The sequence below is a fragment of the Pleurotus ostreatus genome (assembly GCF_014466165.1).
Source record: "Pleurotus ostreatus strain PC9 chromosome Unknown scaffold_5, whole genome shotgun sequence".
NCBI classification, from domain to species: domain Eukaryota; kingdom Fungi; phylum Basidiomycota; class Agaricomycetes; order Agaricales; family Pleurotaceae; genus Pleurotus; species Pleurotus ostreatus.
Window position 1 is genome coordinate 3,340,418 of NW_023503160.1, and position 26,305 is coordinate 3,366,722.

The 26,305-nt window shown below is 50.2% G+C and overlaps 9 protein-coding genes across 9 annotated transcripts; 8 read left to right on the plus strand and 1 right to left on the minus strand.

The window, feature by feature from the left end:
• Positions 1-1,764: 1,764 nt before the first annotated feature.
• On the plus strand, positions 1,765-3,041 carry PC9H_008228 (uncharacterized protein; the record flags this gene model as incomplete). The annotated part of the gene is made up of 4 exons (XM_036777742.1): positions 1,765-1,825; positions 1,881-1,942; positions 1,991-2,774; positions 2,866-3,041. 4 exons carry the CDS (start codon positions 1,765-1,767, stop codon positions 3,039-3,041), a joined length of 1,083 nt encoding a protein of 360 aa, XP_036631362.1.
• Positions 3,042-4,738: 1,697 nt separating this feature from the next.
• PC9H_008229 (uncharacterized protein) lies at positions 4,739-5,442 on the plus strand (the record flags this gene model as incomplete). Its single annotated transcript, XM_036777743.1, has 4 exons — positions 4,739-5,001; positions 5,061-5,124; positions 5,183-5,350; positions 5,416-5,442. 4 exons carry the CDS (start codon positions 4,739-4,741, stop codon positions 5,440-5,442), a joined length of 522 nt encoding a protein of 173 aa, XP_036631363.1.
• A 551-nt stretch (positions 5,443-5,993) lies between these two features.
• Positions 5,994-7,284, plus strand: REX4_1 (3'-5' exonuclease; the record flags this gene model as incomplete). Its single annotated transcript, XM_036777744.1, has 6 exons — positions 5,994-6,050; positions 6,102-6,328; positions 6,388-6,581; positions 6,632-6,720; positions 6,768-6,917; positions 6,973-7,284. The coding sequence occupies 6 exons, from the start codon at positions 5,994-5,996 to the stop codon at positions 7,282-7,284; spliced, it is 1,029 nt and encodes a 342-aa protein (XP_036631364.1).
• Positions 7,285-7,487: 203 nt separating this feature from the next.
• On the plus strand, positions 7,488-8,615 carry PC9H_008231 (uncharacterized protein; the record flags this gene model as incomplete). The annotated part of the gene is made up of 5 exons (XM_036777745.1): positions 7,488-7,501; positions 7,561-7,759; positions 7,832-7,975; positions 8,032-8,223; positions 8,277-8,615. The coding sequence occupies 5 exons, from the start codon at positions 7,488-7,490 to the stop codon at positions 8,613-8,615; spliced, it is 888 nt and encodes a 295-aa protein (XP_036631365.1).
• Positions 8,616-9,242: 627 nt separating this feature from the next.
• Positions 9,243-9,511, plus strand: PC9H_008232 (uncharacterized protein; the record flags this gene model as incomplete). The annotated part of the gene is made up of 2 exons (XM_036777746.1): positions 9,243-9,356; positions 9,410-9,511. The coding sequence occupies 2 exons, from the start codon at positions 9,243-9,245 to the stop codon at positions 9,509-9,511; spliced, it is 216 nt and encodes a 71-aa protein (XP_036631366.1).
• A 180-nt stretch (positions 9,512-9,691) lies between these two features.
• PC9H_008233 (uncharacterized protein) lies at positions 9,692-10,999 on the plus strand (the record flags this gene model as incomplete). Its single annotated transcript, XM_036777747.1, has 5 exons — positions 9,692-10,000; positions 10,070-10,455; positions 10,514-10,624; positions 10,673-10,746; positions 10,797-10,999. The coding sequence occupies 5 exons, from the start codon at positions 9,692-9,694 to the stop codon at positions 10,997-10,999; spliced, it is 1,083 nt and encodes a 360-aa protein (XP_036631367.1).
• Positions 11,000-12,086: 1,087 nt separating this feature from the next.
• Positions 12,087-13,571, minus strand: PC9H_008234 (uncharacterized protein; the record flags this gene model as incomplete). The annotated part of the gene is made up of 7 exons (XM_036777748.1): positions 12,087-12,179; positions 12,241-12,416; positions 12,466-12,669; positions 12,729-12,879; positions 12,935-13,159; positions 13,222-13,303; positions 13,354-13,571. 7 exons carry the CDS (start codon positions 13,569-13,571, stop codon positions 12,087-12,089), a joined length of 1,149 nt encoding a protein of 382 aa, XP_036631368.1.
• A 535-nt stretch (positions 13,572-14,106) lies between these two features.
• Positions 14,107-15,222, plus strand: PC9H_008235 (uncharacterized protein; the record flags this gene model as incomplete). The annotated part of the gene is made up of 4 exons (XM_036777749.1): positions 14,107-14,305; positions 14,357-14,595; positions 14,659-14,727; positions 14,776-15,222. 4 exons carry the CDS (start codon positions 14,107-14,109, stop codon positions 15,220-15,222), a joined length of 954 nt encoding a protein of 317 aa, XP_036631369.1.
• A 5,092-nt stretch (positions 15,223-20,314) lies between these two features.
• PC9H_008236 (uncharacterized protein) lies at positions 20,315-24,321 on the plus strand (the record flags this gene model as incomplete). The annotated part of the gene is made up of 24 exons (XM_036777750.1): positions 20,315-20,510; positions 20,576-20,594; positions 20,656-20,680; positions 20,739-20,853; positions 21,032-21,043; positions 21,098-21,195; positions 21,251-21,592; positions 21,644-21,698; positions 21,754-21,813; positions 21,870-21,897; positions 21,952-22,053; positions 22,113-22,253; positions 22,308-22,369; positions 22,425-22,449; positions 22,507-22,557; positions 22,621-22,646; positions 22,716-22,786; positions 22,851-22,975; positions 23,034-23,191; positions 23,388-23,518; positions 23,678-23,803; positions 23,936-24,055; positions 24,116-24,147; positions 24,201-24,321. 24 exons carry the CDS (start codon positions 20,315-20,317, stop codon positions 24,319-24,321), a joined length of 2,241 nt encoding a protein of 746 aa, XP_036631370.1.
• Positions 24,322-26,305: the final 1,984 nt, after the last annotated feature.

The following is a 26,305-nucleotide window of genomic DNA, read 5'->3' on the forward strand; positions in this document are numbered from 1 at the left end:
TTGCACATAGACGTTCGAATCGAGCTCCAATGACGCTACTCCACATGTGGAACTTCTGTCGGGCATTTATCAATAGAGCCCCAGCCCCTGTAGCGGTCCACTCACCGATTGGCTTCCTATTTCCACACATAAGTTGAACTTCAAGTTCATAGACGCGTGCACCATTCTGCAATTCGAGAACTCCTCTGGGAGAATTTCCTTGGCAAATAGAACATCGTAGAATATCGAAGGAAGGGGAGTCTTGCTCGTGACGCGTCGTTTCGTCAATTGTGGAACGTGGATGGAGGCGTGGAGATTTCTAGATAGCTCCACCTGAGATCATAGCGGACTTTGAACCTCAAGGCGGACATCCATAGAAGGGAATATGGCGGGGTGACGAAACTCAATCCCGACTTCCAAGAAGGGGCTGAGCTCGAGGCGCATCTGAAAGCGAATGCCGATGAGTCGTTGGCGATATATCATCCAAGCGCCCCTCATAAGCCATTGGAGACTCGAACCCAACCTTCTTCACAGAGAAACCAACTTTCGCCCACCCTGTCCGCCCCTCACGATTTCCAGATGCCGCGTCGTGAACCGCGATAGCTTTCCAGAGGACTATGACCATATGTGGCGTGCTGCAGAGCAGAAAGTAGCTAGCGTGCATTTGGGGCAAATCTGGTGTGTTTCCTTCATGGCAGCATGTCACATGCTAACGCCGACGTTTGAGTAAGAGGGCTTGAAAACGAATGCATACCGTGACAGGTGTATTCGTGTCTGCGGCTCAACTTTCGTCCAACTCTCTTCTTGATGTTCTGATGGGCCTCTCTTCAGTGCACGATCGCCGGTCGACTCTTTGGGAACTCTGACATTTCCACACTATCTTTCGTTCGAAAGAGTGGCTACCGATACTGAACACTGGCGAGTGGTTCAGCTTGATTAGCACGCATATAAATGTAAGATGAACACGCGTTTAGAGAAACAATGGCTGACTCAACAATATTACCCGCTTCCGTATTCTTAAACGTGCGTCATGTTACCTGTGGTTTGACGATTCCGGCTGACGATTGTGATTTCTCATGGATGGGCCGATTTACTGCGTCAGAAGAACGCGGTGGGTTTACCAAGGTTCACCGCCCGAGGTACGAACAAACAAAAATACTACGATAACGGAAAACTCACGGAATGGCACTCGCCACCGTACTTCCGTCAAGTCAACGTACTTCCATTAAGTCAACTACGTCGAGCTCCAATTGCCAAGATGGTGCTAGTCCAATCACCACGAAGAACCTAGGCCCAAAGTCCAATTTTTCTGTCGAGGCTAGATGGGCTATACAGGGTGCCGGTGACGCTTGCAAGACCCCAATATCAGTCAGCTCGAGCAGCCAAAAATCCCACCGAAGGAAATGCACGGTAAAGGCTGCTTTCACCCACAATTCTGGCCCCGAATTTCCACTCCACCAAGCACGCCCCATCAACTTCGAGCCCCAAACGCTACTGAATTTAGTCACTCAGGTCGAACTAACTTGACGGTGCTCACTAAATCCCTACATGAATTACATGAAATGATATGGTATGTGGACTCCATTTTTACGCAGAGAAGCTGGCACCTAGCGTTGAAAGGAAGCGCTGTCCCGTGCCTTGGAGGTCGTATACGCATATGACGACATTTCGGACTCAGCGCCACAGCTCACAAGTCAATTACCGTCCTGAGCCTTCCGCCGATCCCTCCACTTCCCCGATATATATAAGACCCCTTCTACATTCTGGTCCCTCCCATTCCCACGCATGCATTCTGCTCTCAACGCTCGTATGAATTCCGTCCCAGGCATCGTCCCTGTCGCAGCCGGTGAGTGCTCGTCGTGTTCGACGTCGCTGAAACAGCTACTCAACGACTCTGGTAGCCGAGGCTAGCGGCAGCGATTCACCTACCCCAATTACCCTCGTACAAGCACCCACTCCACCAGTAGGTGGTCTGAATAGTCGTTAGCGCTGCCCCTCATTCCACTCATAGCAATCACCGACCATGACTTCCTCGGCGGCAAGGAACACCAGCACAACCCTTATTTCAGTCTCCACCTTTTTCTCGCCGAAGGCTAGGCACCAAGACATTCTCCCCCGCCTCGTATTCATATCATCAGACTCGGTACATTTCTACGTCCATCCCCACGTCCTTACGGCTGCTTCGACCAACGGCTTCAATATGCTTCTCGACGATGTCTTTCGACAAAATCAAGACGGGGACACCATGCCTCCCTCTCCCATGCCGGCCAAGACGATTCTCTTACATTCATCGACGCTAAACGTCATCCTCCATGCAGCTTACAACGCCCCTTGCTCGCAATTCGCCCCATCGACAGACACTCTAGTGGAAGCTATCGATCTTCTCCCGGAATACGGAATCGCCCCGTGTTCATGTATATACTCATCGTCGCCGACATCGCCGACTCCGTCACGGCTATACTCTCTTCTCTTGTCCCATGCTCCCTTCCACCCTCTTCCAATCTACACCCTTGCAGCTCACCATGCTCTCGAGGATCTGGCCATCGCAAGCTCGCAACATCTTCTCTCGACACAATTCCATATGGTCTCAGACCATGCTGCCATGCGAATGGGTCCGATATATCTCAAGCGCTTGGCATTCCTATTGCTGGGACGGGTGGAAGCCTTGAAGCGACTAATAGTGGAGCCACCACCGCTGCACGCGCCCACTGGTATGTGTAGTGGATTCGAACAGAAACGGTTAGCACGGGCGTGGACATTAGCAGTCGCCTCACTTGTATGGGACGCTAGACCAGGTGCATCTCTTTCCTCGTCCGTTCACCTCTTTCACGGGGATACTCCTTCCTCAACACATACTCTACGTTTACTAATGACGTTTCTTACGAGTAGATCTACCCACCTCGCTCATTGAAGCCACGCTTCGCCCTCTGGGAAACCATCTCGATTGCCATCTTTGCCAATATAATTTGCGTGATCGGATACGCGATGTGACAATGCATTGGTTAAGCGTCAAGGTGGGCCTAACCTTCACTGTTTTCGTTTTTCGCTGGAACGGATTCTGATGTACTACGGCCAAATATTGCAGCGGACGATATGATCGCCTCGTTTACTCTCCGCTTCTTTCACCTCCTCCGCTCCTTATCTACTTGCGCCCGCCCTAAGGTTTGAGATCGAGGCAGGTACTAAGCGAATCGGGTGTCGTCGCGGCCAAGGTCTCTGTTTCAACAACGCTGGTTCTCTGGGTTTCTACAACATCTTTTGTGGCGTGTCTATGGGTTTTTATATTCAACGGAGGCATTCGAACATATACAACACATGCAACATGCTTCACCGATAATTGGTCATTAGTCAATACTCAATACAACGGACGTATCGCAGATGCAGATGATGTAGACAAAAGATATACACTACAAATTGTGTTGTATTGTACTTGGTTACTTATTGCGAGTCTATGCATGCCGATTCTTTGGTGCTAATATCAGCGATACAATCGCGGGTGTCATTTTTGCCGCGTAGGACCTGGTTGATTAGGGCAGGGTATACCATATCGACTTTGTAAGCCAACGGTATACAGCATTGTGGTTATCCGTTAGCTTCTCAAAGGTCTTTGGCTCAAGTTTTGGGGGGTTTTTAGGGTCTGGTTTGAGCGATGCATCAAGACCAACGAGAGTTCTGAGAACCAAGTCCGAAGGCACAGACTTGACGCACCGGAACCATCTACATCCTCCTCCCATTGGCTCCCAAAGCCTAAAGGCATTCCCACTTTTCGAGGTCTAGTGGCATGCCGCTTTAAGTTTCAGCGTCGGCGATCACGGGGAGTGGTGTAGGAGGTTTTGCGGGCATGACAGTGGAGGAACTGGGTTTGAGCAAGTCGAGTTTGCTGATCATGAATGAGGCTGGACCGACTGTAACCTCCCGCACGCGTCACCATTGTGGACTGTAATGCGGAAGCTTCGAGATCGTGCTGCGTCCAATCGCTGGCCGACTTGGCAGCGCGAATGAGGTTGGCCATGGTTGGTTTCAATGCAATTACGAGAATGAAATGCAATGAAGGCTCGTTACTACGAGCTTCGAACTTTTCTACGGACATGCTATAGCCGCTGCAGACGATAAAATCAAGACTGACCCTCCTCCTCAGTCGGTGCGTAACCGATCGTCCATAGGAAGCTTCGGTTGCGAAAATCAACACCGCGAAAGCCATCAAAACTGCTCATGACGAGTTCTGGCCACAGTCTGTCCATCATTTATCCGCAGCCGTTCTTCATGTGGAGGATTTAAGGAAGGGAAGCTCAAGGCTGATCTAAAGCCTATGATAATCAAGCCGACTATTGGTAGCTTCTAGCTCAGACGCTCGCGGCTGAGTACAGTGCGTGTTTCATCCATCTTGATTCTCGCGATGCCGTTGGTTCTATTTTGATAAGGAACAAGGACACGCATAGTTTATGCTACATTGCGTCTCGGTCGCTACTTTTGTTTTCTGAATGAGGCGCTCCGCAGCAACAACACCACCCCGTCCGAAGAGAGAACATAATTATGTCGCACATTATGGGGCGTCGGTTTGAGGATACCCGATAATCAATAATAATGCGATCGAGGCGTCGGGCTTGACAACGGGAAGCAACAATTGCGTTGTCTTTCCCGAATGAGCGCCTCATTGTGGGCGTACTAATCCGTGGTCGCACACTCAGCTGTCGAGGCATTCAAAAGGACAAACCCAGTGTCTGCAAACGGCTCATCTCAACCCAACACATCCTACACAATGCAACACTACATATTCACAACGAAAGACATCCGCAACACCCTCATCAAGTCCGCCACGGACGATACTATCAAGTTCACCGTCTCCACAACATCAGTCGAGGAGAACAACTTCAAGCCAAAGACGGAGATTCGGCGCATGAGTGAAAAGGCCCCGCTGGCCGTCGTTATCCACTGGGATGACCGGATCTTCGAGATTGAGGGGCGGAAGTTGAGCTTTACGACGACGAAGGTGCATCCTTCGGTATTATTCTCCCCTACTACGTACGTTGAAATGTTTGGTTGTTCGTACTTCATGGTACTGATCCTGTGGTATGATTCAGGGAGAGGATCTGGCGATGGGATGGAGAAGCGTATTTAGTTGACTATAGAAGGGGGAAATGGGAGGTTAGTCTAATCTCGCGAAGTTGTCTGATAGCATTGAATTGATCCCGTCGTTCTCCAGGTTAAAACGGAGCTCGGGAAAAAACACGCAGCTGCATTCACCATCCAATATAGTCCTCTATTTCGCGCCGAGCAGCCAGCATCCATGAAGATAGAGTCCTTTGCAGAGCAAGACACGCTATTCTTCATTCTGATGTTCATATACTCGGAGTTCAAGCGTCGGGACGAGGTGAGAACGGTCTATTCAGCGTCCTTCGAAATTTGCTGACGCCGGTGATTTTCCTCGTTCGATAGCTGGAAAGTGACTCCGACAGCGAATGATCCGCGTGTAAACACAGACGCTCTATGATAGATACTAGCTGCTGAAGTTTCATAATTACTGGAGATCGAGGATTTGCAAATTAATAGTAGCATCGCGATAATGATAATAATGGGTCGGTCGTACCTCAAGATTACGCTATTTTCAGTTGTAGGCACTATTGCATCTTCGGAAGCGCAAATCATGATAGTGCTACCGTGTCGAAATCCAACCATTAAATGTGCGCGGCACATTCACGGAAAAGAAATAACGGAGGGTCATTTCTAGGAATGGATCGAGAAGCTGAACCTTGTGTAGCGCACGTCAACACTCAGGCAATCAAAGGGTAGATGAAATTCTGACATACATCAGGTCTTCAACGCTTCGAGGGGAGGGAAGTCTGGGGTATCCCTCCGATTACCATGATGGACGACTGGTGGTGATACGAGAGACAGGATCTTTCTGTTTTTACAAATGTCCTTTCAGTGAATGTGGGAATGCATACTCCCACGATCACAGTTTCAATTCCGATAGGTATCCTCACTACCATGATCGGGATTCGGTACGTACGACGATGTCTAAAATTGCCTCCAACTCCAGGTCGTCGTCAAATTGGCTAGCCTTGAAAAAAGTATGTTGTGGACTTGCTCTGATATATGTACCATAAACCGATTGCATGTAGACGCTCCCTACGAAGTCTAAGGACGGAAAGAACAAAAAAGTCAAATCTCATAAACGCCAAAAGACGGAAGATGGATCGCCGCCTCCTGAAGCTGGACCTAGTCGTATAACTCTCCACTCTACACCATCTGCTCCGCTAGACCCCCTCTCAACAACAGCAGGAGATTTGAAGTCTTCGTTGAAAGCCATGGTCCTGGGCGACATACCATACTCCGACCTCCAAAAACAGTGAGTACGCATTATATTTGCCTACACGATTGTGTTCAGTGATAAACAGGTTATCATAGACCAGGGAAATATCTTGCTCTAGATTGCGAGATGGTTGGCGTCGGGATAGATGGATCGGAGTCTTCGTTGGCGCGGGTTAGCTTGGTTAACTACCATGGCGCGGTGCAGCTGGATGAGTTCGTTCGGCAGCGGGAGCGTGTCGTTGATTACCGGACCCAATATAGTGGTGTCCGAGAGCGCGATATGGTCAAAGGTGCTATCCTCTCCACCTGGGCTCGAGCGGTCCCCTGATGATCATCATAGCCAAACCATTCGAGGAGATTCAAGCCCAAGTAGCGGAGCTACTAAAGGATAAAATACTGGTCGGACATGCCGTTTTTAATGACTTAAAGGTGCGTTTTGATATCATATCATTTTGCATGTCTCATTTTCTTCCTAGGCGCTATTGCTTTCGCATCCCAGACCGCAGACTCTCGACACGCAATACTACGCATGGAAATTTAAAATAACCAAGAGCAAATACATCGCTCTTCGGAATCTCGTAAAACAAGAGCTCGGGCTAACGATACAAGGCGGCGAGCATTCTTCCGTGAGCCATGAGTTGCCTGTAACACTTCGATCCGATTGTAACGTGTAAGGAATAGGTCACCGATGCTCGTGCTACTATGGCCGTCTTCCGTCTGTATAAGCGAGAGTGGGAGAAGAACTTGCGTCCAGCCACCGCCTCGAATAAGAAGAAACGCAAACGGGGGGCCGACGATGAGGGAACTGATGGCGAGGATACGGTCAGTGGCCATGGGGTACCCACCAACGGTCCTCCATCGAAGGCGCAGTTTCCTGGTGGCGGAAGGAAAGGGGTGAGTTCTGGCTTGTCAACCATCGTTCGTGTTGGTGCGTCCACTCAGAAGACCAAGCAAGGATGGTGGAAAGACCTTGGTGGGAAACTGAAAAGATGATATGTTACTCCTTTACTCGTTCATAGCAGTCCGAACGTTTATGAGTAAAAACTGAACATAAGTAAAGTAGCCTTTTGTGAGCTCTTTTGGGTCCCGCGCGACGATGAACCGACGATGGACAGGAGCGGGGCACGTGCTGTATTGGCATTGGTCCTTTCGCACACTTCCCACAACCGCCACGCTCACCTCGTCACTTCACCACCATGTCTACCACCGAGTAGGTCTTCCCTTCATATCCAATTCCGATACAAGTGAACCTGACACTAGCTGTTGCAGCACTCCCAGGGACCCGTCACCTCCAGCAAATGAGGACTCAAGAACTCCAACGCAGCAAGAAGCCAGGAAGCGGCCCCGACTGAACCTCAATGCAGATAGTGGAAGAGAACGAAAACGCGGTAAAAGCATGTTTGGTATCTTGCTTGGAACCCTAAACAAGGCCAAGATCGAGGATAAAGAGCGCAACGCGAGCGAAGCCGTGAGTTCAACAACATTTACCGTCTATTGTTTGTCTGTGTGATAGCTGACTGTGATTGCGTTCGAACACTAGGCTAAGAAGCGGCAATTGATAGAAAAGAGATTGCAAAGTAAACTTCAAAAGGAAACCGATTCTGTTAGGAGAGCCGAAGAGGCGAAGAAAGACAAGACCTCCGCGACGAGGAAAGAAGAAGAGCTGCAACTGAAAGATTCTGTGGTGCGTGGCTCTCGTTACTACAATATCTTCAGTGCAATCTTACCCTTGGGTCGTAGTTCAAACTTCGCAGGAAGAGACTGCCACTTTTAGCCAATTTTTTGCTCACTTCGGACGTCATTTCAGCGGATGCCTCTCTATCATCCAACCCCCTTGCCCCTCCTCCGCGTACTCATCCGCCGCCACTCTATTATCTCCCTGCTATTCTGACTCCGGAACAAGAAGCCTTCCTTGCGCGCCGTAGATCAGAGGTCCGTGTATCCGGCGTATTATTTTCTACAGCTTATCCAAGTTTGCCGTATAGGTTTCGGCCGCGGCAGAGAAAGAATGGCAGGAGTGGAAAACGCAGCGGGAAGAAGGCGTGGAAGAGCTCAAGCAAATGCGGCAACGCGTTGCAAAGGAGATCGATCGAACAAAGGACAAGGACGAGGAGATGGCTGCTGTCGATGATGACGAGAAGAAGGCCGGCGAGAACTTGCAGGAAACAGCTCCCACTGAGCCAATCAAAAGCCTCGCGGAGGACGTCGAAATGGAGGTCGATGATAGCATAACTGATGTAAAGTCAGGCAACCAAACCGAGCAACCGAAGAAAGACGAATCTGTGACGATGCAAGGGGACGATGATGATGCTGTGGAATATTGAATGTTCAAGGTAGTATCCCATTCGCATCCACGTTTATTGACCATTCCCGTACTGTACGGATGTTTTTTCTTTAGTTGCCCGTTTGTTGTCTATACTTGTGCGTGCTTCTCTCATTTATTGTTATCACCCTTACTCGCAGCTGATTTCTGTCCACCTTGTAGGCCATTTATCCCCGCATTGTAACGTACGTGCAGCCTCGGGCTTTCTGATCTATTCGGCTTTCGCAAATTTCGGTTGCCATGGTACAAGTACATCTATGATGAGTGATCGTGTAATCTAGCGAAGACCTCAAGCGTCTAATTCTGCACAGCAATTCTACAGCAATCGACGAGTATAAATTCGTTGTCCCGTATATCTGATGAAATACTATTGTCCCCGTTGCGAGTTCAAGGATGAGTGTCGTGGACGCTGACGCTTGTTGTTGTTGTTGCCTTGCTTGCGCGTGTCTTGCTCGTGAGTACTTTATCTGTATGGTGTTCGCGGATGGTCTTGCTGAATATATTCAGCGTTATGTAGCACGCCGTTCTTCATGAGTTGCTGTAGTGTAATGCTTCCCATTTTGATACAAGTCCGAAAGCTGACGTCAAATAGCGCCTTGGCTTGAGTCGGCACTTTGAAAACAACAATATGCAAGAAGACGCGGCGCGCGAAGCCGAATTATTCCAGGTTCAACCCCAGCAGTCCGCACTGATGGAGTCTACTCCTTCGCATCCGTCGCGTTCGAGTAATCCACAACAAGGGGTAGGTCTTGGCTTCTGCACCGTCCACTTCATGCTCATATACGATGTAAACAGGATAGAACGCCCGCGACTGGTCACGGGAGAACACCAAGCACAACGAGAAATAATGATGAGGTCCCAACAGCGTCTGCACGGCCGGACACTATTGCGACCTAGATGATAGACAATGATACCCGCGTTCTATAGTAACTACCTTGTTCAGTACTCAGTACTCAGTACTTGACCGCACACGATGGTGGAGCTCGTGGAAATGAACAACGACCCCTGTGCGGGAATGTCATACGGATACTTACAAAAATAGAGCGTATGTTTGCCTCTTGCCCATCAAACTTCACCATGGATAGTCTGCCTTCAACGACAAATGTGCTAGCCCGATGGCACCACCCTCTCCACCCCTCCATTCAGAAGCACTCGTCCGGGAACGCCCTTCCTAAGAGTGTCAGATCCTTCATTCACCCGACACATGCCGTCTTTCATAGCCCGGATCATGGGAAATTGAACTGGACATCCCGAAGCCATCGCAAAAATCGATATACAGCGCACACGCCTGCCTCAAAAAAATCGCGGCACGCCCGACGTTTCTGGCATGGAATAGGACATATGAGCCGGCTGGAGTACTGGAACATAAGCTGGTGGATTGCGATCGTAAGTCTGGCCCTCGGTCCCAGCAACCACTTCTTCTAGGACCAAGAGGCCTGACAATGTAGAACCTAGCTATTCACCGTTGGGAGTATAGTCTGGGTTGTGAATGGGTTCTTCGTGTTTCTTCCGTCCGCTGACCCTGCGGTCGGTGAGTTTCCGAACGCTGCGGGATGGACAGCGTTCGTGGGCGCTTCGATATTCGAGATAGGGGCTCTGTTTGGGGTATGGGAAGCCTGGAACCGGGATGACGCTGCGAATTTTGGATGGAGCATCGAAAGGACTCTAACCACGGGACTACGACACGCATCTCCCAGTTCGGACGATTCGCTCAATCCCAACCCAAAATTACCCAAGCGCCAGTGGAAGTGGTTTACCACCGACCGCAAATATTGGCATGAACTTGGGTTCTTGGCCGCCTTCGTGCAGTTCTGGGCTGCTACTATATTCTGGATTAGCGGGTAAGTCTGATTCAGCCGCGCTATTCCTCACCGCTGCATTGACTGAACGTGATCGCAGATATACGAGCATACCAACAATACAGAATAAAATTCAAAACAACACTGGCTTACTTGACGGTGTTTTCTTTACGCCTCAAGTCGTAGGCGGTTCCGGATTCATCATAGCGTCGTGAGCCGCCCGTTCTGCATCCGTAGTTCGCTAATCAAGTCGTTGCAGAGTCCTTTTGATGCTGGAAACGCAGAAAAGATGGTATGCACCATCAATTTCATCTCTTGGCTGGCAGGTTGCATGTAAGTGGCCGTTGACAGAATCTTACCACTCGTTCACCTACGGTTACTAGTTTGGAACTTCGTTGGCGCCATCGGGTTCACGCTCTGTGGTGCTCTTGGGTATGCTGCGGAAGTAAACAGCGGCGCCGAGTATCAAAGCAATCTTTCGACGTTCTGGGGAGGGTGGGCATTCTTGATTGGAAGTGTATTTCAATGGTATGAGAGCGTCAATAGCGTCGCTACGGACGGAAAAAGCTACTCGGAAAAGTCATGACACGGACGCTTAGTTTATCTAATATCTTCTATGAATATGGGTCACCAATTGTATTGAGATATTCCCGACAAGAACAAGGCATTACTGAGTGCCAGTAGGCAATGCATACCAATGGCTATGGAGTGAGTGTACACTACATATATATATATAAGAGTTACTCATTCTATCGTCTGATGTCCAGACTTTGTCATCTCCAAGGTGACTCCGCAGATGCCCTCCAAGCTTCACACTCTTGGATTAGAATTATTCCAGAGACTACGGGTCGTAGTTTAAAGGACATGGATGTGATTTTCGGGTCTGTTACCGTGCACAACAAAAACATTCGACTGGCGAAAGGTATGTATCGTGTTACATTTCTGTGTACTCTAGGGTTTTACCATGATTTCCCAAGCTCTGAATGAGTTTTGAAAGCTTGAAGTCTAGACTATGTACTATCGTGTTAATGCTACGGGTCCTGGGATGGTACATCTTGGGAAGATGCACCCCCTCTTGCAGCTACGCTGGGCGGGATGGCCTACTACGTCCTATATTTGGCAGGACGTGACGAAGACGGAAGTAGCTCTCAACCATCACCGTCAATGTGGGGCTCGATTAGTGCTACGGCTCTAGTAAATGCTTGGTATGAGGTATCGCTCCTTGATGACACCGAACCCCTTCAATTTCCCCAAGCTCCTCACCATATCTTTTGTAAGTGAGGGACCGACATAGTAGGCATAAACAATAAGCATAGAAAGTACTTAGAGGTTTCTACTCACGCCAAACCACACAATAATATAATTCTTTGTTGATTCAGTTTTTCGGCATGGTCCCCAGCGGCAGATCGCACAACGTGTGTGAGGTTACGCACGGATGTGCAGACATCTCAGCCTCTGATCCTATATTTCTTCAAGTAGTCTGCTTCCTCATTCCTGTCTGCGCGTGCGCCTGCAACAAGGTTTGACCGATGAAAGCTCCGACAGGAGTCGGGATTACCTTGCAAAGTGGATCTGGGCGTAGTAGAAGGGATATATATGATTATAGATACATCAGAGCGATTCAGCGTCGCAAACAGACTGGTTTCCAAGCGCTGAGCTTGGGAGTGACCCGCCTAATTCTTCGAAGGGATAATTGGTTGTAGGACGGGTTGCTTGACGTAGTTACCGGCCTGACGAAGGTAGGCATTATAGTCAGTGCCATCACCCTGGAACCCAAATCAGCCAAGTGAAGTGTGATATCACAAGTGAGCAATGATTAAAACGCACGATCATGTTATGTGGGAAGCCAGGATCAAAGGGAACAATGCTCTCCAAGTATTCAATTTGATCCTTGCTTAACGCGATATTGAGAGCTTCGATGTTGGCTTTGAGGTGCTCAACCTTCCGACCGCCGATGACTGGGAAGACGAAGGGAGTCTTCTGCATCACATACGCGATGGCAACTAAATTCACTGTTAGAAGGATCAACTTCAAGGGATCGAGCGGTCATACCAGCAGAGACATGTTCGGTGCCAACCTCCTTGGCCACTTTCTCCAATGCATGGGAGGCCTTGATTTCTACTTCTGATCGCGTCCACTTGCCACCAGCAACGTAGAAAGTCCTGCCCCCTTCTCCCGACTCTTGTCGCTTCCGTTCTTCCTCATCGGAACGAAGTCTACCCTGAGCCAGGACGTTCCATGGAGCTAGAGCCATTCCTAGTGGTTCCGCTGGCTGAGTACAATTTTCATGGTGGGTACAGGCGCAGGACACTTGCCTTCATCCCGAGCCATGGGGATTATGTCCCGCTCGAAATCCCGCGAAATAACGTTCCAGGCGCCTTGATAGATGACGAAGGGGGTTTTACCGTTGTATCGTGCGTATTGATTTGCCTTCATGACGACCCACGCAGGGGCATCCGAGATTCCCTACGAGTCAACCTTAGTAGGCAACGAAACGTAGACGATAAGGATAAATACGGACCAGATACAAGACCTTGCCCTGCGCCACGAGATGGTGAAGACCATCCATGACTTCTTCGACGGAGGTGGCGTAGTCCCAGAAATGGACATAAAGGATGTCGATGTACGTTGTACGCAACTTCTTCAAGCTCGCCTCGACGCATACGTGAAGGTTCTTGACTGAGTTACCGTTGTAGTTGATCTTGATGTCGATTTTATTGTCCGTCGTTTTGTAAGGCGCGCTGTACTATATTGACAGACATGTTACATCAGAGATTGAGTTCCCTAAAGGCATCATAGAAAACCTACCTTGGTTGCGATAACGAGCTGATCGCGGATTCCCCTCTGCTCGGCCCATTCACCAATGAACATCTCTGATGTTTCGTCTTGGCTACAGGAAAAAGTTAGCCGACGGTTCATCTGGTAAAGGAAGGGACACACTAGCCGCAGGCGGTATCGATGAAATTGCCACCCAGGTCAAAGTAGGTATCCAGGAGCTTGAGACTGCTTGCTTTGTCCATGGAGCCCATGCCTTTGTCCGCCCACTTTTCACCGATGCTCATCGCACCGAGCTGAAGGGGGGAGACATGCACGCCAGCACGAGAGGAGAGGACTCTGTACTCTCCGAGTTTCGAAGGTGGTGGTGGTGCGTTAGACATCGTGTTGGAGTATCTTTTCTATCGAAGCCATTGTCAGTAGGCTTACTTATATACAGGTTTCAATTGAGTATTACCACATCACTTCTGACAAGAAAATCAGAGAAACTTCTGCCGAGACGCAACGCGTCCTCGCAAGGATACGATACATATCATGCGGCCAATAGAGAATGGGGGAAATTGCCCGTCGAAGTTCCTGACAAATAGTTGATAGTGTCATGAGCGTAAAGTACAATTGTATATTCAATAAGTACTTGCGTGTCTCTACGGCAAGCCGTGGCATTGCAACGATGATGTTGGTGATTAATTACGCTGTGGCCCCGTCGAGTGTCAAGGAGTTATTCATATTTCAAGCTGGAGCCTCCATGGTCCGTCAAGGATATTGTCCCCTTCGTTATCAAGGAAGAAGGAAGTACCAACAACGGCGGCATCGCATTCGAAGGAAAAGGGGGGTGGGAATACTCGAGATAGGAGTCAGGAGTAGTTGGTTTGTAATGTCCAACGTTGGCACACATTATTGACAACGAGCCCATCACAGATGGCGCCCAAGCCGCCTCAGACATCGAGCAAAGCCCAGAACCGCTCAAATCTTCCATCATCGTCGATAAATAATTCGAAACGAGGCCCAGCGAAGCAACCTTTGCCAACATCGGAGAGGTTGAAGCGACTATTCACATCACTCTGCGCCCAAATCGACGGTGGTCATTTCAGCAACGCTATCAAAACCTGCGATAAAAGTGATTTTTGCCCACTTTCTTGAATATCCACTCGCTGATTGGACTCGATAGTCTTGCGGTTGGAGCCTACTGACCCCGATGCTCGCCAGACGAAATTGTTCTTGTTACTTCAAACAGAGCAATACGACGCGGCCTTGGAGCTCATAAACTCTGGAAAGGACGAAATACGATACGCCTTTGAGCGTGCGTACTCGCTTTACCGCTCGCAACGGGAGTCAGAGGCTGCGGAGCAATTGGAGGCGCTTGGTGAGGGGGGCCATCGAGGCGTGGTTCATCTCGAAGCTCAGCTTGTACGTTCCCGATATCCATACATTCACCCCGAACTTGAGCCTGATCTTGAGACGATGTGTTAGAACTATCGCCAAGGATCATATCAGACCGCCTGTGATCTATACTCGCAGTTGCTGGATACATCCGATCCAGTCAGTTCTCCTTCGTGTTCAGCTTTAGTCCGTCTAATAGAAAGGTAGCACTCCGAAGAACACTCCGACGTTCTCACAAACTTGCAGGCGTCACAAAGTCACCTTGACTTCATTAATTCGGCATTTCTCCATGTGCTGGGCACATTGCCATCCTCACTTGCCAATTCTCTCGAGTCCTCTCCACCCCCGTCACAGCCCACACCAGCGATCAAAGTATCTGTACCACCACTCTCGGTGGAGTCGCCCGAGGCTCATGTCAAGGACGCTCCCAAGAAGCCCAGAAAGTCCCGGGTCCCACCCGGCGTTGTTCCTGGTGTTACACCCCCACCCGATCCAGAACGATGGCTCAAGAAAAGCGAGAGATCGACTTTCTCCCAAGGTCGTCGCCGAAAGACCGGCGCTGGCGGGGCAACACAAGGAGCCGCCAGCGTCGATGTTGGGGCCAGTATATCTACGCCAAAGGGAACAGGCTCGAAGGGTAAGAAGAAGAAATAGGACACCCTTACGCGAGTGAGGTGAGCTGTCGTAGTCTAACTCATGTCCTCCCTGCCTTTGCCATCATGTTTACTTAATGATAAAACAAGATAACTAGAATTTGACTTACGTGCCTTTGGAAGGTGTTTTCACGAAGTCAACAATACCGAACATTTTGTCAATGCATAGCAGAATTCTATCACTGTACTTTAGCAGGGGGAGGGTTGTACCGCCACGTTGAACGTTAGCTCGTCATTGGTCGCGCGGTGTGGCTTGCCATTACGGACTCGTCGGAGAGGATTCTGTCGATGGGGACATTTTCAAGGCCGCTCGACATCGGTCACCGTTCTGCAGTATCGTCACTGTCATTTCTGGTCGTTGAGAACTTGAGCTCATCCGCCACTCGCTGCCAGATACCTGTGGAATATCGATTTCCCCTAACATCCCCGTCTGTTAACGATTTCTCATGAATTAGGTTCAATTTCGTCTAAAAATACTTGCGCGTGATGCAACTCCACAATGTCAACATTTACTTCGCACCCTCGGTGCGTCATTTATCCTTGCCGTACCGACATACCCCAGGCTTCTTGTTGTTGTATCCATCAAGTTCCCCCCGGAAGTGGAATCAGTCTTACGTTGGTATATCTGTACTGCGAACGAAGTTGAAACGCAGCGACCGCAGCGCGTCGTGCTCGCCATTCCTTTTGGCTACCGAACTATGAGCCTGCGCATCCAAGGACCTGTCGATTTCAGTCGATACCACGCAACAACTGTGTTCGTATTCTCCATCGGCAAAAATCACTTGAAATTGGGAGTGGATGAATTTGGGTAAAAGGTGACCTCTAGTGAACAGCCACGCTGAGTGTCCCAAGGTTTCTTCCGATCAAGAGACCGGAGGGGTATAGATTTACGCGGACAATATATCGTGATTCCTTACCGCAGGTATGCAGCTGCCACTGTTCAAAAAGAGGATAAATAACATAACAAATGTTGAGTTTCGACACGCACATCAGAACGTCTACAGGTCGTAGCGTTTGCTGATAGATTTGTATCATCCCCTTCGCAAAGGTGGTCGTAAGCCTTTGGTAATCCTTTGACTGACTGGGGTTGTTTCTCTGGACTCGGCTCAATCTTCCTCTCCTCCGGAGCTCCTGATCCCTACTCAATCATCACGATCTGTTGCCCAGTTCTGATGACGGGAATTGCTGAGCAGAGAGCATGCTTAACTGAGAAGCGAAGTCTCCCCCAATACCCAGCGCAGTAAATCACTAGAATCGACGGGCTGACATACCAGTGGCACGTAGGATGGATGCCAAAAGGTCACGTCGAGAGTGCAAGTATGAATTTGGCATGGATCAGAACGACATTGTATTATGCCGGAAGAGCCTGGATCGTTAATATGAGTGTGGTGGAAGAAGAACTAATTCTACTTTGCGTTGTCAAAATTCAAGTCAAGGCGCTTGAGACTGTGTGCCACAGGAATGGAATGGTGAATACACGTTTGGTGGTGGCGAGGCCCTTAAGTTCGTTTTGACAATGCTTCTGTACGGTTGATGCAGTGTTGCATAGTGGATGTTTCTAGCGGCGTACGCGCAGACGTAAACTACCTTGGAACCAGTCAATGCACGCCGTAATTATACTGTATAGACGCACAACCCATGATTACCGTTTGATTTAGACACGGAACCTCGACAGTGGCTTCTGGCTGAAGAAGTCCTTGGGCGGAGCAAGGGCCGGATGCCTTCAGAAGGCGATGGAACAAGCTTGCTGTACTGCAGTGGGAAAAATCGCGGAGAGCAGTAGGGCTCTATTCGGGAGGTATACCTGTAGTGATGAATTTGCGAGCTCCTAGTACGCATCCATTGCAGACGTACTAAAGATCCTTCAGGTATTTTGCGTCAGCTGAGAGACGATGGTTGGCCGGAGGAAATGAACCTACGACTTCACACCATCTTAGACACTAGACAATATTTCTGCATGTAGTAAAGTGGCCCGGATGACTTGTTGACAGTGCTGTCGTTCAAGTTGTGTTGGCATGGATGAGTGCGAGTCTCCCGCGCACGCCGGTGTATGTAGACTATAACCAAGTCGGCTCTGGATTCCACGGAGGAAGTCGCTGTCAGTATGGAAGATGTGGTGTATAACAGGAAGGAACTCAGCTAGGTCGCCCGTTGCCTGAGCCTCGAGGCTCGTGAATGTCAGGATGAGAGAGAAAAGACAATTGCCAATTGCCATCAGCAAAAGATTAGCGCGTGGGTAGAGTCAGGCATGCAAGCTGTAAGTAGAAGCGGACCCCTGTTATGTCGTCGCTGAGATGAGTTGTCATTTCCCTGCCGTTAAAATGGTTCAAACGTTCATGGGTGCATGACAGGTGCCAATGGCGCGCACTGAACACTGGCATCAGAACTGCAAAATGAGAACATAGGATATGTCAAATTTCAATTCATCCTGAAAGAGATTCAACGGTACCTTCGGACAATGTAGTTGACTTGAGAGGAACTTGGACATGATCCTTCGTGGTTAGCGCCGACGGCGTCAGCGGAATCGACCAGAGGCTTGGGCGCGCATTGACTGAAGAGCACCCTATTTCGAATTTCGTGTCTGCCCATCGCGCATAGACGCCTGATGGCAATGAACAAGTCGCCTTAAGACATGTCTTAGCGCTTGAAGCAACCGAAATAGAGCGCCTTAGAACTCTCAAGTAGGCGCCAGGCAATGCCCCTTCTCTCACCAATACAGATGGTGTTGATCGGTGGGAGCCATCCCAGTGTTGGGTTATGATCGAGATATCTCGGACTCGGATTCCATCACGGAAACGACCCCAGCTCCTCCTCAAGAATCCGTAGCTCGAAGGATGCACCGTGTAAAGCAACGGCCAGATTCTCTTCGTCTGATGTAGGATTTCACATAGCCACCTATGCGCTAAAATGCGAAACTCGATTGACCGCCTAGGTCCGCCATCGGCGAGACCATCTTCCGACTGTGATGACGATGTAGATGGACGAGGTTGAAATTCGAAACGTGGAGTCTTTTCAGAAATGACATGGCTGTAATGGCTGTAAAGCACCCCGCTAACCCTGTATGTAGCAGCCTTAATTCAGGTATGCACCGCGAGAAATCGACTACTCACCTCCGGACTTCATGACATATTCTTTATCGGTGCAATATCGTATGGCCGACGCCGTGGTCAAGAAAGGGGCCTAAGGAAGATGTCGCTGAGTGATTCGATTAGGCTTTGTTATTGAGATTGATCGGCTGTAGTACCGTAATGATTTGTTTGCCTCAGGCGAAATACCAACGCCGGAGGCAAGGACCCTATCATGTGATGGAGAGCTATATTTCGAAGTGTGGGACGGTTCCGGATTCTTTAACGCGATAAAGAACGAGAACAACGGAGTCATTGAAGTCATTTAGTCCAGAGAGAATACTCCAAGCGCTACTACACCAATTTGGAGAGGAGTGAGAGCTTGAAGCACCGTAAAGGGACCAGAAGGCCTTCCAGAATCCAGATATCTGATACCAGGTCGATAGACGCTCTCCATGCGAAGCCCGTGGTAGGATCTGAAAATAGACCGAGCTTTGGGTTTAACCACATTGAGAGCGAAGCAGGAACAAAGACATAATTGACGGTGATCGTTCACCGGAAAGATACGCGAGAACACTGGAAATATGGCGGCTAACCGATGCGTCAAGCGCTGTAAATCCATCAATTATAGAGAAGGGGTGGCCATTGGACTTTGGCCTGAAAATGGGGTTGTTCTACTAACCGAGTCGAAGATGTCGGGGCGCTGAGAGATCATGGGCTCGTTGCTCTATTAAACGACAAAAGCTGTTACGGGGACCGCATTTGATCCAATTCATCGTCCGCGGCTATATGACAAGTGACTTCAAACATGACCAGACATACCTGCCAAGCGCCAGCGGGGTAGTAGCTGTGGTTACAAGTCGAAACTTGGTCAAAACGCTCGGAGATTTTAGATACCGTCTTTCCAGGCTTGTCGCAGATGACTGAGCGATACGCGGTGGGCGGAATACTAGCATTTCAATTCCCAATGGCAGTTGCTCTCGTCGTCTGTGCTGCATGCGGTCCTGGGTCAAAGTCCAACTCGCTGAGTTAGCGCTTGTTGACAAAGTCACACAAACAACTTCGGAAGCAAACAGGCCACAATACGTATAGACGACGCGAAAATTTCCCTCAGTCCTTCTCACCTTTTCCCCTTCAACGTCAACGATGGCCACAATATGTGAGTATCTTTCGTGTTTTCTATCGTGATGATTTCTTGCCGCCCCAGTCGTAGCGTCTACGCTTTGACGAATGGCAGAGCACATAGCCAAACCGTTGCACCACTGATTTTTGTTCCCTGCTTTGTTTTGAATCTTATACTGACTTGGCTCTTGCTAGGCGACCACGGTGACTGATCCACTTCCACTCGATACTGGCTTATCTGCAGGGATCACCTCATGGATCGACAGTGAGTGCAACCTTCTCTTTTCGTCTTTCGGATGACAATCTCTATCACCATTTCCGGAGCTTATGCGATGGGGAATACTTTCATAAAAACTAAGAACAGCCAACTGAACCTTCGTTTTCCGGGCTAGTGATTCTTTGATGAATGCTGATGCTTGCCCCCAGAGAAACACTTTTGATGCGCTCGGCGATCCCGGCACTCCCTGCTTCGAGCACCATGAGGTCGGCAGGTTCCCCGTGGTCGGCATTGTCACCTGTACCCAGCCGACTACTTGTGGTAAGGTACATTCTCATCTTCGTTTCCCTCGTCGCTACGCGCGTCATGAGGCTCTTCCACGCATGGGACCAATTTTCGCATGGTCCTATGCATAAGTATTAGCCTGTTGTTGTCGTAGACAATGAGAAATGAAAATAACATACCTTTCACATTCACCTTGGAGATCATCGTGCGGCTTGTAGCATTGGCACTTCGTCTCAGGTTTGTTCTTTGCAGCCGAGGAGCGATGATTTGCCACCGACAATCGTGTGTGAGGATTGTCAGGGATGGCTCGTGATCAGAACGAATACAGCAGGGGCAGCGTGTGTCGTTATGATCGATGATGCAACCAGAAGCCCACAGCGAGGACTGTGGCGTCTATAAGAGGAATGCCTTCGCTCTACCATCATGCCCTCCCACTCGCTTTCGACGGCTACTGGGACATACTGGCCTCGTTACCGGACACGATGTCGAAGCTCGTTTGGTCGCTCACCAAGGGTCTCCTAGTCTCCAACGCGCTTTTCGCTTCTCTCGGATATGTTGACGGACAGCAAGGGGTGGCAGCGCAATATCTCCTGGGGTTGGGTGAGTCATATCACGTCTTGTGCTACAGGCGCGACCGTCGGCTGATGCAGGCTCCTCCGCGCAAGGTGTTGGCGACATAACAGGGTAAATCCTATCGTTTCTCGAATGGCGAACTATGTGGCTGAGCACAACTGTCATTCACCAGGCCTGTGGTGGAGACCAATTTGATGGTGCGGTGGAAATACAGCTTTGTCTCTGTGGCTTTGCTGAAGATTGACTTCATGGCAGGGGTACGCGAGCTTAGCCCAGGTGGGGACAGGGTTGCATATGCGACAGCGCAGTCGCGCCTTCATCGTTGCGGATGCAGCCAAGCCCTCCGACCGGGTAGTCTTTATCAATGCGGGTGCGTGACCGGTGCCTATTTTGACCATCCACGGGTCGCCTAAAATATCAGAATATTCTGAGCTGCCAATCATCTGGCGTGATATGTCTTTGTGCCCTTATGGGTAGTAGTATCGATCACGGCCAGGTTTTGGCAGGGGAAGACTTTCGTACTTACTTCTTTGTCTCATGTTTGACAGATATTGCAATGGGTAAGTGCATACCTTTCTATTAGTATGCCACCCTGATGATCTCCTCGTGGCCAGGTGACAGCGGGGTGCGCCGCTCCATAGTCTCCCAGTTATCTTCCCAATTCCCCGGAGTTTATACCAACGACAATATCGCTTTCGTAGGGACCCACCAGGTAATTTATTTACGTTTTCCACCCTTATTCTGCTTCCTTTTCACATGAACGATAGCACTCCGGGGTTGGCGGTTTTCTTGAGAACCTTCTTCCTCAAATCACTTCTTTGGGATATGTCAAACAATCAGCGGATGCGATCGTGGCTGGAACCGTTCGTGCCGTACAGCGGGCCCATGCGTCGCTGGCACCAGGCAAACTCAGTCTTGGGAATACGACTGTCCTCGATGCCAATATCAACCGCTCTCCATCGGCATACCTTGCGAATCCGGCCGAGGAGCGTGCACGGTATGAATTCGATCAAGACAAAGATATGACTCTTCTTCGGTTCGACGATGCTAATGGTAACCCTCGAGGGTTCCTTAACTTTTTCGCCGTCCACGGCACGAGCATCTACGAAGTACTTTTCTTGAACTTTGTCAATAAGTCAATTGAACTAACTTCTCAATAGAACAACACTCTTATTAGTACTGACAATAAAGGCATGGCCGCATTTCTGTATGAATGTGAGTTCCGGTCGTTCCTTTCTCCGAAGTTCGATTAACGTTAATGGTATCAAAGCATCCGTCGAGCCGACCACAATGCCGGGGAATACGACATTTGTTGCTGGATTTACGCAGTGTAAGTCTCTCCAGCTCCTCAGTACGCGCTCAATATAGACTAATTCGGAAATACAGCAAACGTCGGCGATACTAGTCCAAATACGTGAGCTATATTCTCTCACATGGTCTGACCCATCTATCAACGTTCTTCTCTCAGCCTAGGAGCATTCTGTGAGAGCCCCGGAGAAGCCTTCGATGGTCAACCTTGCGACTTTGAGAGTTCAACTTGCGGAGGTACCGCGCAAGCATGTCACGGCCGGTAGGTGATTCGCTGACTTTTACATGGTAATTCTCATTGACGCTTACTGCGCGATAAAGCGGCCCGGGCTTTCGCATCTCTGACTTTGAATCCAACCGGATAATTGGAGACGCTCAGTTCCAAGGAGCAAGCAGGTTAATGAGTAGCACCCTGGCGCCAGTTCATGGCGCCGTGAAAAGCGTCCACACCTATCTAAATATGTTAGACCCTCGAACACTCTTTTTCCGAGTGATAACTTATCATCGGTGATTAAGGGCCACCCACTCTTTCCAGCTCCCGAATGGTTCTACTGTGAATACGTGCCCAGCTGCTCTTGGTGTGTCGTCGTTCTTCTCACAATCGAGGCGGCTGTGCTGACATGTCCATCCCAGGCTTCTCCTTCGCTGGTGGCACAACGTGAGTGTCATCAACGCTCAATATATAATGTACTTCTTATCCACTGATTGATTCAAGTGATGGCCCAGGCGCCTTCGACTTCGTCCAAGGAGACAACTCAACTAGCCAGTACGTACAATCGATTCGTCGCTTACGAACGACCGCCTATACTATTTACCCTCTTCATTCTAGAAATCCATTCTGGCAAATCGTCAAAGGTAAAGCATACTCGTTTATCTATGCCGCTGAGATTTCTTTTTTCACCGTTGAAACAATTCCATTCGCAGGCGCTATCACCCCGCTCCCATCCGCTGAGCAGAAGGCCTGTCAGGCACCAAAGCCCATTCTTCTCAATACTGTGAGTTTCGGCTCCCTCAGCCACCGTCGTATCGGTGCTGTTCTCATCATTCCTCTGCCGTTAGGGTGCCGCTAGTACCCCCTATGCTTGGTCGCCATCCACCGTCAGCATCCAGATGCTTCGCATCGGTAACTTCGTGATTCTGGTCATGCCGGGAGAACTCACCACAATGGCGGGGCGGCGCATGCGGTATGTGCTTCCCTCCATTTGCCACCGTTCGCGGTTTTGAATTGCTCCGTCGTCGTAGGGAGGCGCTTCGCGCCAAACTCATCTCATCCGGCGTCATCGGGTCGGACGCATATGTCGTCGTCGCAGGTCCCGCCAACACCTACGCGCACTACGTCACCACCAAAGAAGAATACAGCATCCAGCGCTACGAAGGAGCGTCTACTATATTTGGTCAATGTGCGTTCTTCTCCTTATCATCCATCATAAAACATATGCACCATCAACATCAACATGATCATCATTGCTCATGGTTTTCATTTTCGTTATGTACCTTCCCGCCGCCGACATCGACGTCGATGTTCGTCTTCTCTTCTCGAACGCAACGCCCCTTGCATCGCTTCGCTTCGTGCCTTACGTGTGCTGCGACTATCAGACACATTGGACGCCTACATCGATAAATATGGAAGCTTAGTTTCCTTCCTTGCCGATAACGCTTCCGCCGGCGCTGTTCCGCCGTCTGATCCCGCGCCGCCCGATCTCTCGGGTAAAGCGATCTCCCTCCAGGTCAGTCTTTCGGCTCTATGTGCACAGTCTGTCTGTGTGGCGTTTAGGTTGGACACCCACTCACTCACACTTTTTATATATTTATGTTTATGTTTATGCGTTTACGTCCCATGTTTGCGCGTATGTTCGAATGCTGTTCGCTTCTCGCTTCTCGCGCAGACGGCTGTGGTGTTCGACGCTGCGCCGATTGGGAAGCGGTTCGGCCAGGTTCTGACGAACGTGAACACGACGCCTTATCGTGCTGGGGATGCCGTACGGGTGCAGTTCGTAGGCGCCAATCCCAGGGTGAGTGTCTTCTCTCTCGCCTTATCGGCTGGCCTGAGGCCTGGTGGGGCTGGTGAGGGGTTTGAGCCGATGGCGTGATTTTTGGGTTCTGATTACTGATTGCTGATTTCGGGTTGTTTGGTTCTGGGGTAGAACAATCTGAGGCTGGAGAGTACGTTCCTCACGGTGGAACAGCAAGTCAACGGGCAATGGCGGGCTGTGAGATCGGACTCGCACCCCTCGACGACGTTCAAGTGGACGAGGACTAGTACGGTGCGTGGGTCTCCCTTCGGGTCTTTTGACATTGCAACTCACATGCGGATGGTTTGGTAGGTACTGGGAACCAGCACCGTCGACATAACCTGGTAAGTGCACCGCCACCCCCACGCGCGCGTCTACTCACCCCTTGCCGCTGCAGGACGATCGAAAGCGGCACCCCCGCAGGCTCCTACCGCATCTCGTACTTCGGCGACTCGAAGCCCCTCATCGGCTCCATCTCCTCCTTCTCGGGCGTCTCGGGCACGTTCACCGTAGCGTAATCCGCTAACGCGTTGATGCGTGAATATTTGAATGCGTAAATACGAGAATGACGAATTGTGAACTGTGATGATGGACTGTGTGCAGTGTGTAGCTTTGTCTCTTATTACGACGTGTGATGCGATGTGCTGCCTGTTGTATGCTTATGGACACGAATACGACCTCGTATACCATTGGACATTTGCAACAGAACGGGGCGGCGGGACGACGCCGTCGCTGCACCGCTAGAGCAAGCTTTTGTCTCAGATGTCTCATATGTCTCATATGTCTCAAGTGTCTGTCAGTCCATGTCAGCGATCTGCTTCCGCCCTCGCCTCCGACCCCCGAACTCCGAATCCCAATGCCCGAATTCATATTCATATGCATATGATTCACGGACATACGGGGATATCTGCCTAGCTACCCAATTATTCAATTATTCAATTATACAATTAGGCCAATGATTCGATGATTCGATTGTTCGATTGCTGGCGGGCGAGGGCGAGGGCGATGTTTCAGCGGGGATAGGCGATCGGATTCCGCCCTCCGTGCTCCGTGCTCCGGCGGGCATGATCGCTGTGGGCGATCGTGGCGATCGTTGTCTTAGATGGCTGAGAGATGTTAGATGTTAGAGATGTTAGATATATTAGATGTTAGAGATGATGGTGACGCGCTGACGCCCGGGGCCGACGCGCCGACGCGCGGGGACGCGGGATATGGGGTTCGGGATGTCCATGAGCATTGAGGAGGTGCATTCCAGGCTAGCTACTAGCTACCGGCGGCCAACTCTGCACTCACTGCTCAGCGCTCAGCGCCCAGCCACCGCGTTCACGCACCATGCGTCCGTGCCTCCGTGCCTCCGTGTGGGCGGATATTTGATAGTGAAACTCAAGCACACGGATATTGGTATTCAATATTCAGATATTCAACGTTCATTCACTCTCAACACTCAATATTCAACATTCTTTCTTTGGCTTGACGACACCGCCCACTGCCCAGCCGGCTGGGCTCACACCTAGACTCAGAGGATGTGACGCGCTGCTGCCAGGTGCCGGACGCCGCCGAAAGATATATAGATATACGGGGATACGCCTATGCGCCTGGATACGCCTGGATAGTATGGGGATACGGGGATACGGGGATACGGGGATAGGGATAGGGAATAGGGCGCGGATCTGCTTCCGCCGTCCGTGCCCCAGCCACACGTCTGGCAGCTTCGCTAATTCGCTAATTCGCTAATTCGATATTCGGTATTCGGTATTCAATATTCGGTATTCGATATTCGATATTCAGGTTTCAGAAGCTTTGCATTGTTGGAAAATTCGGAGGGTATGGAGGGTACGGAGAGTATGGAGAGTATGGAGGGTATGGAGGGTATGGAGGGTATGGTGGTTCTGGTGGTTTGTGGTTCTGGTGGTTTGTGGGTCTGGTGTCTCAGTATGACGCAGGCGTGTGTCTGTGTCTGTTCGGTGCTGCGAACTCGGGCGTGGGTGTTTGGATCGCGAATCGGTGAATCGTGGTTCACGCGTTCAAACGTTCACGAAGCACGAAGCACGAAGCACGAAGCACGATTTGCGATCGGGCGTCGGCGTTGCGATCGACGGTGCGCAGTCAAGTTCAAGTGGATTGTGGGATGTCTCGTCTGGCCTTCAGCGCTCAGCTTCAGGCCCGCCGCCGATGGACCAATGAATTCATGACGGTCAGACGTAATGGGACACAGGGTACAGGATACGGGGAGAAGGGCGGGTGATCTGCTTCCGCCGTCCGTTCTTCAGGCCTCAGCCCCAAGTCGAACCTCAGCCACATTTTGGCAGTTGGCAGTTGGCAACGTCGAAACGCGATCGACGTCGAGGCCTGCTGTTTGGAAATTCGGAGAATGTCTGGGATGGAGTCTGATGCATGATGAGACGATGGCGTATAATCGATAATTCGGTGTGGTATATGACGTCGGGGCGGATGCCTGGATCTCTGTCGACACCCCAGCATCGGCATCGGCATCTTCACCAT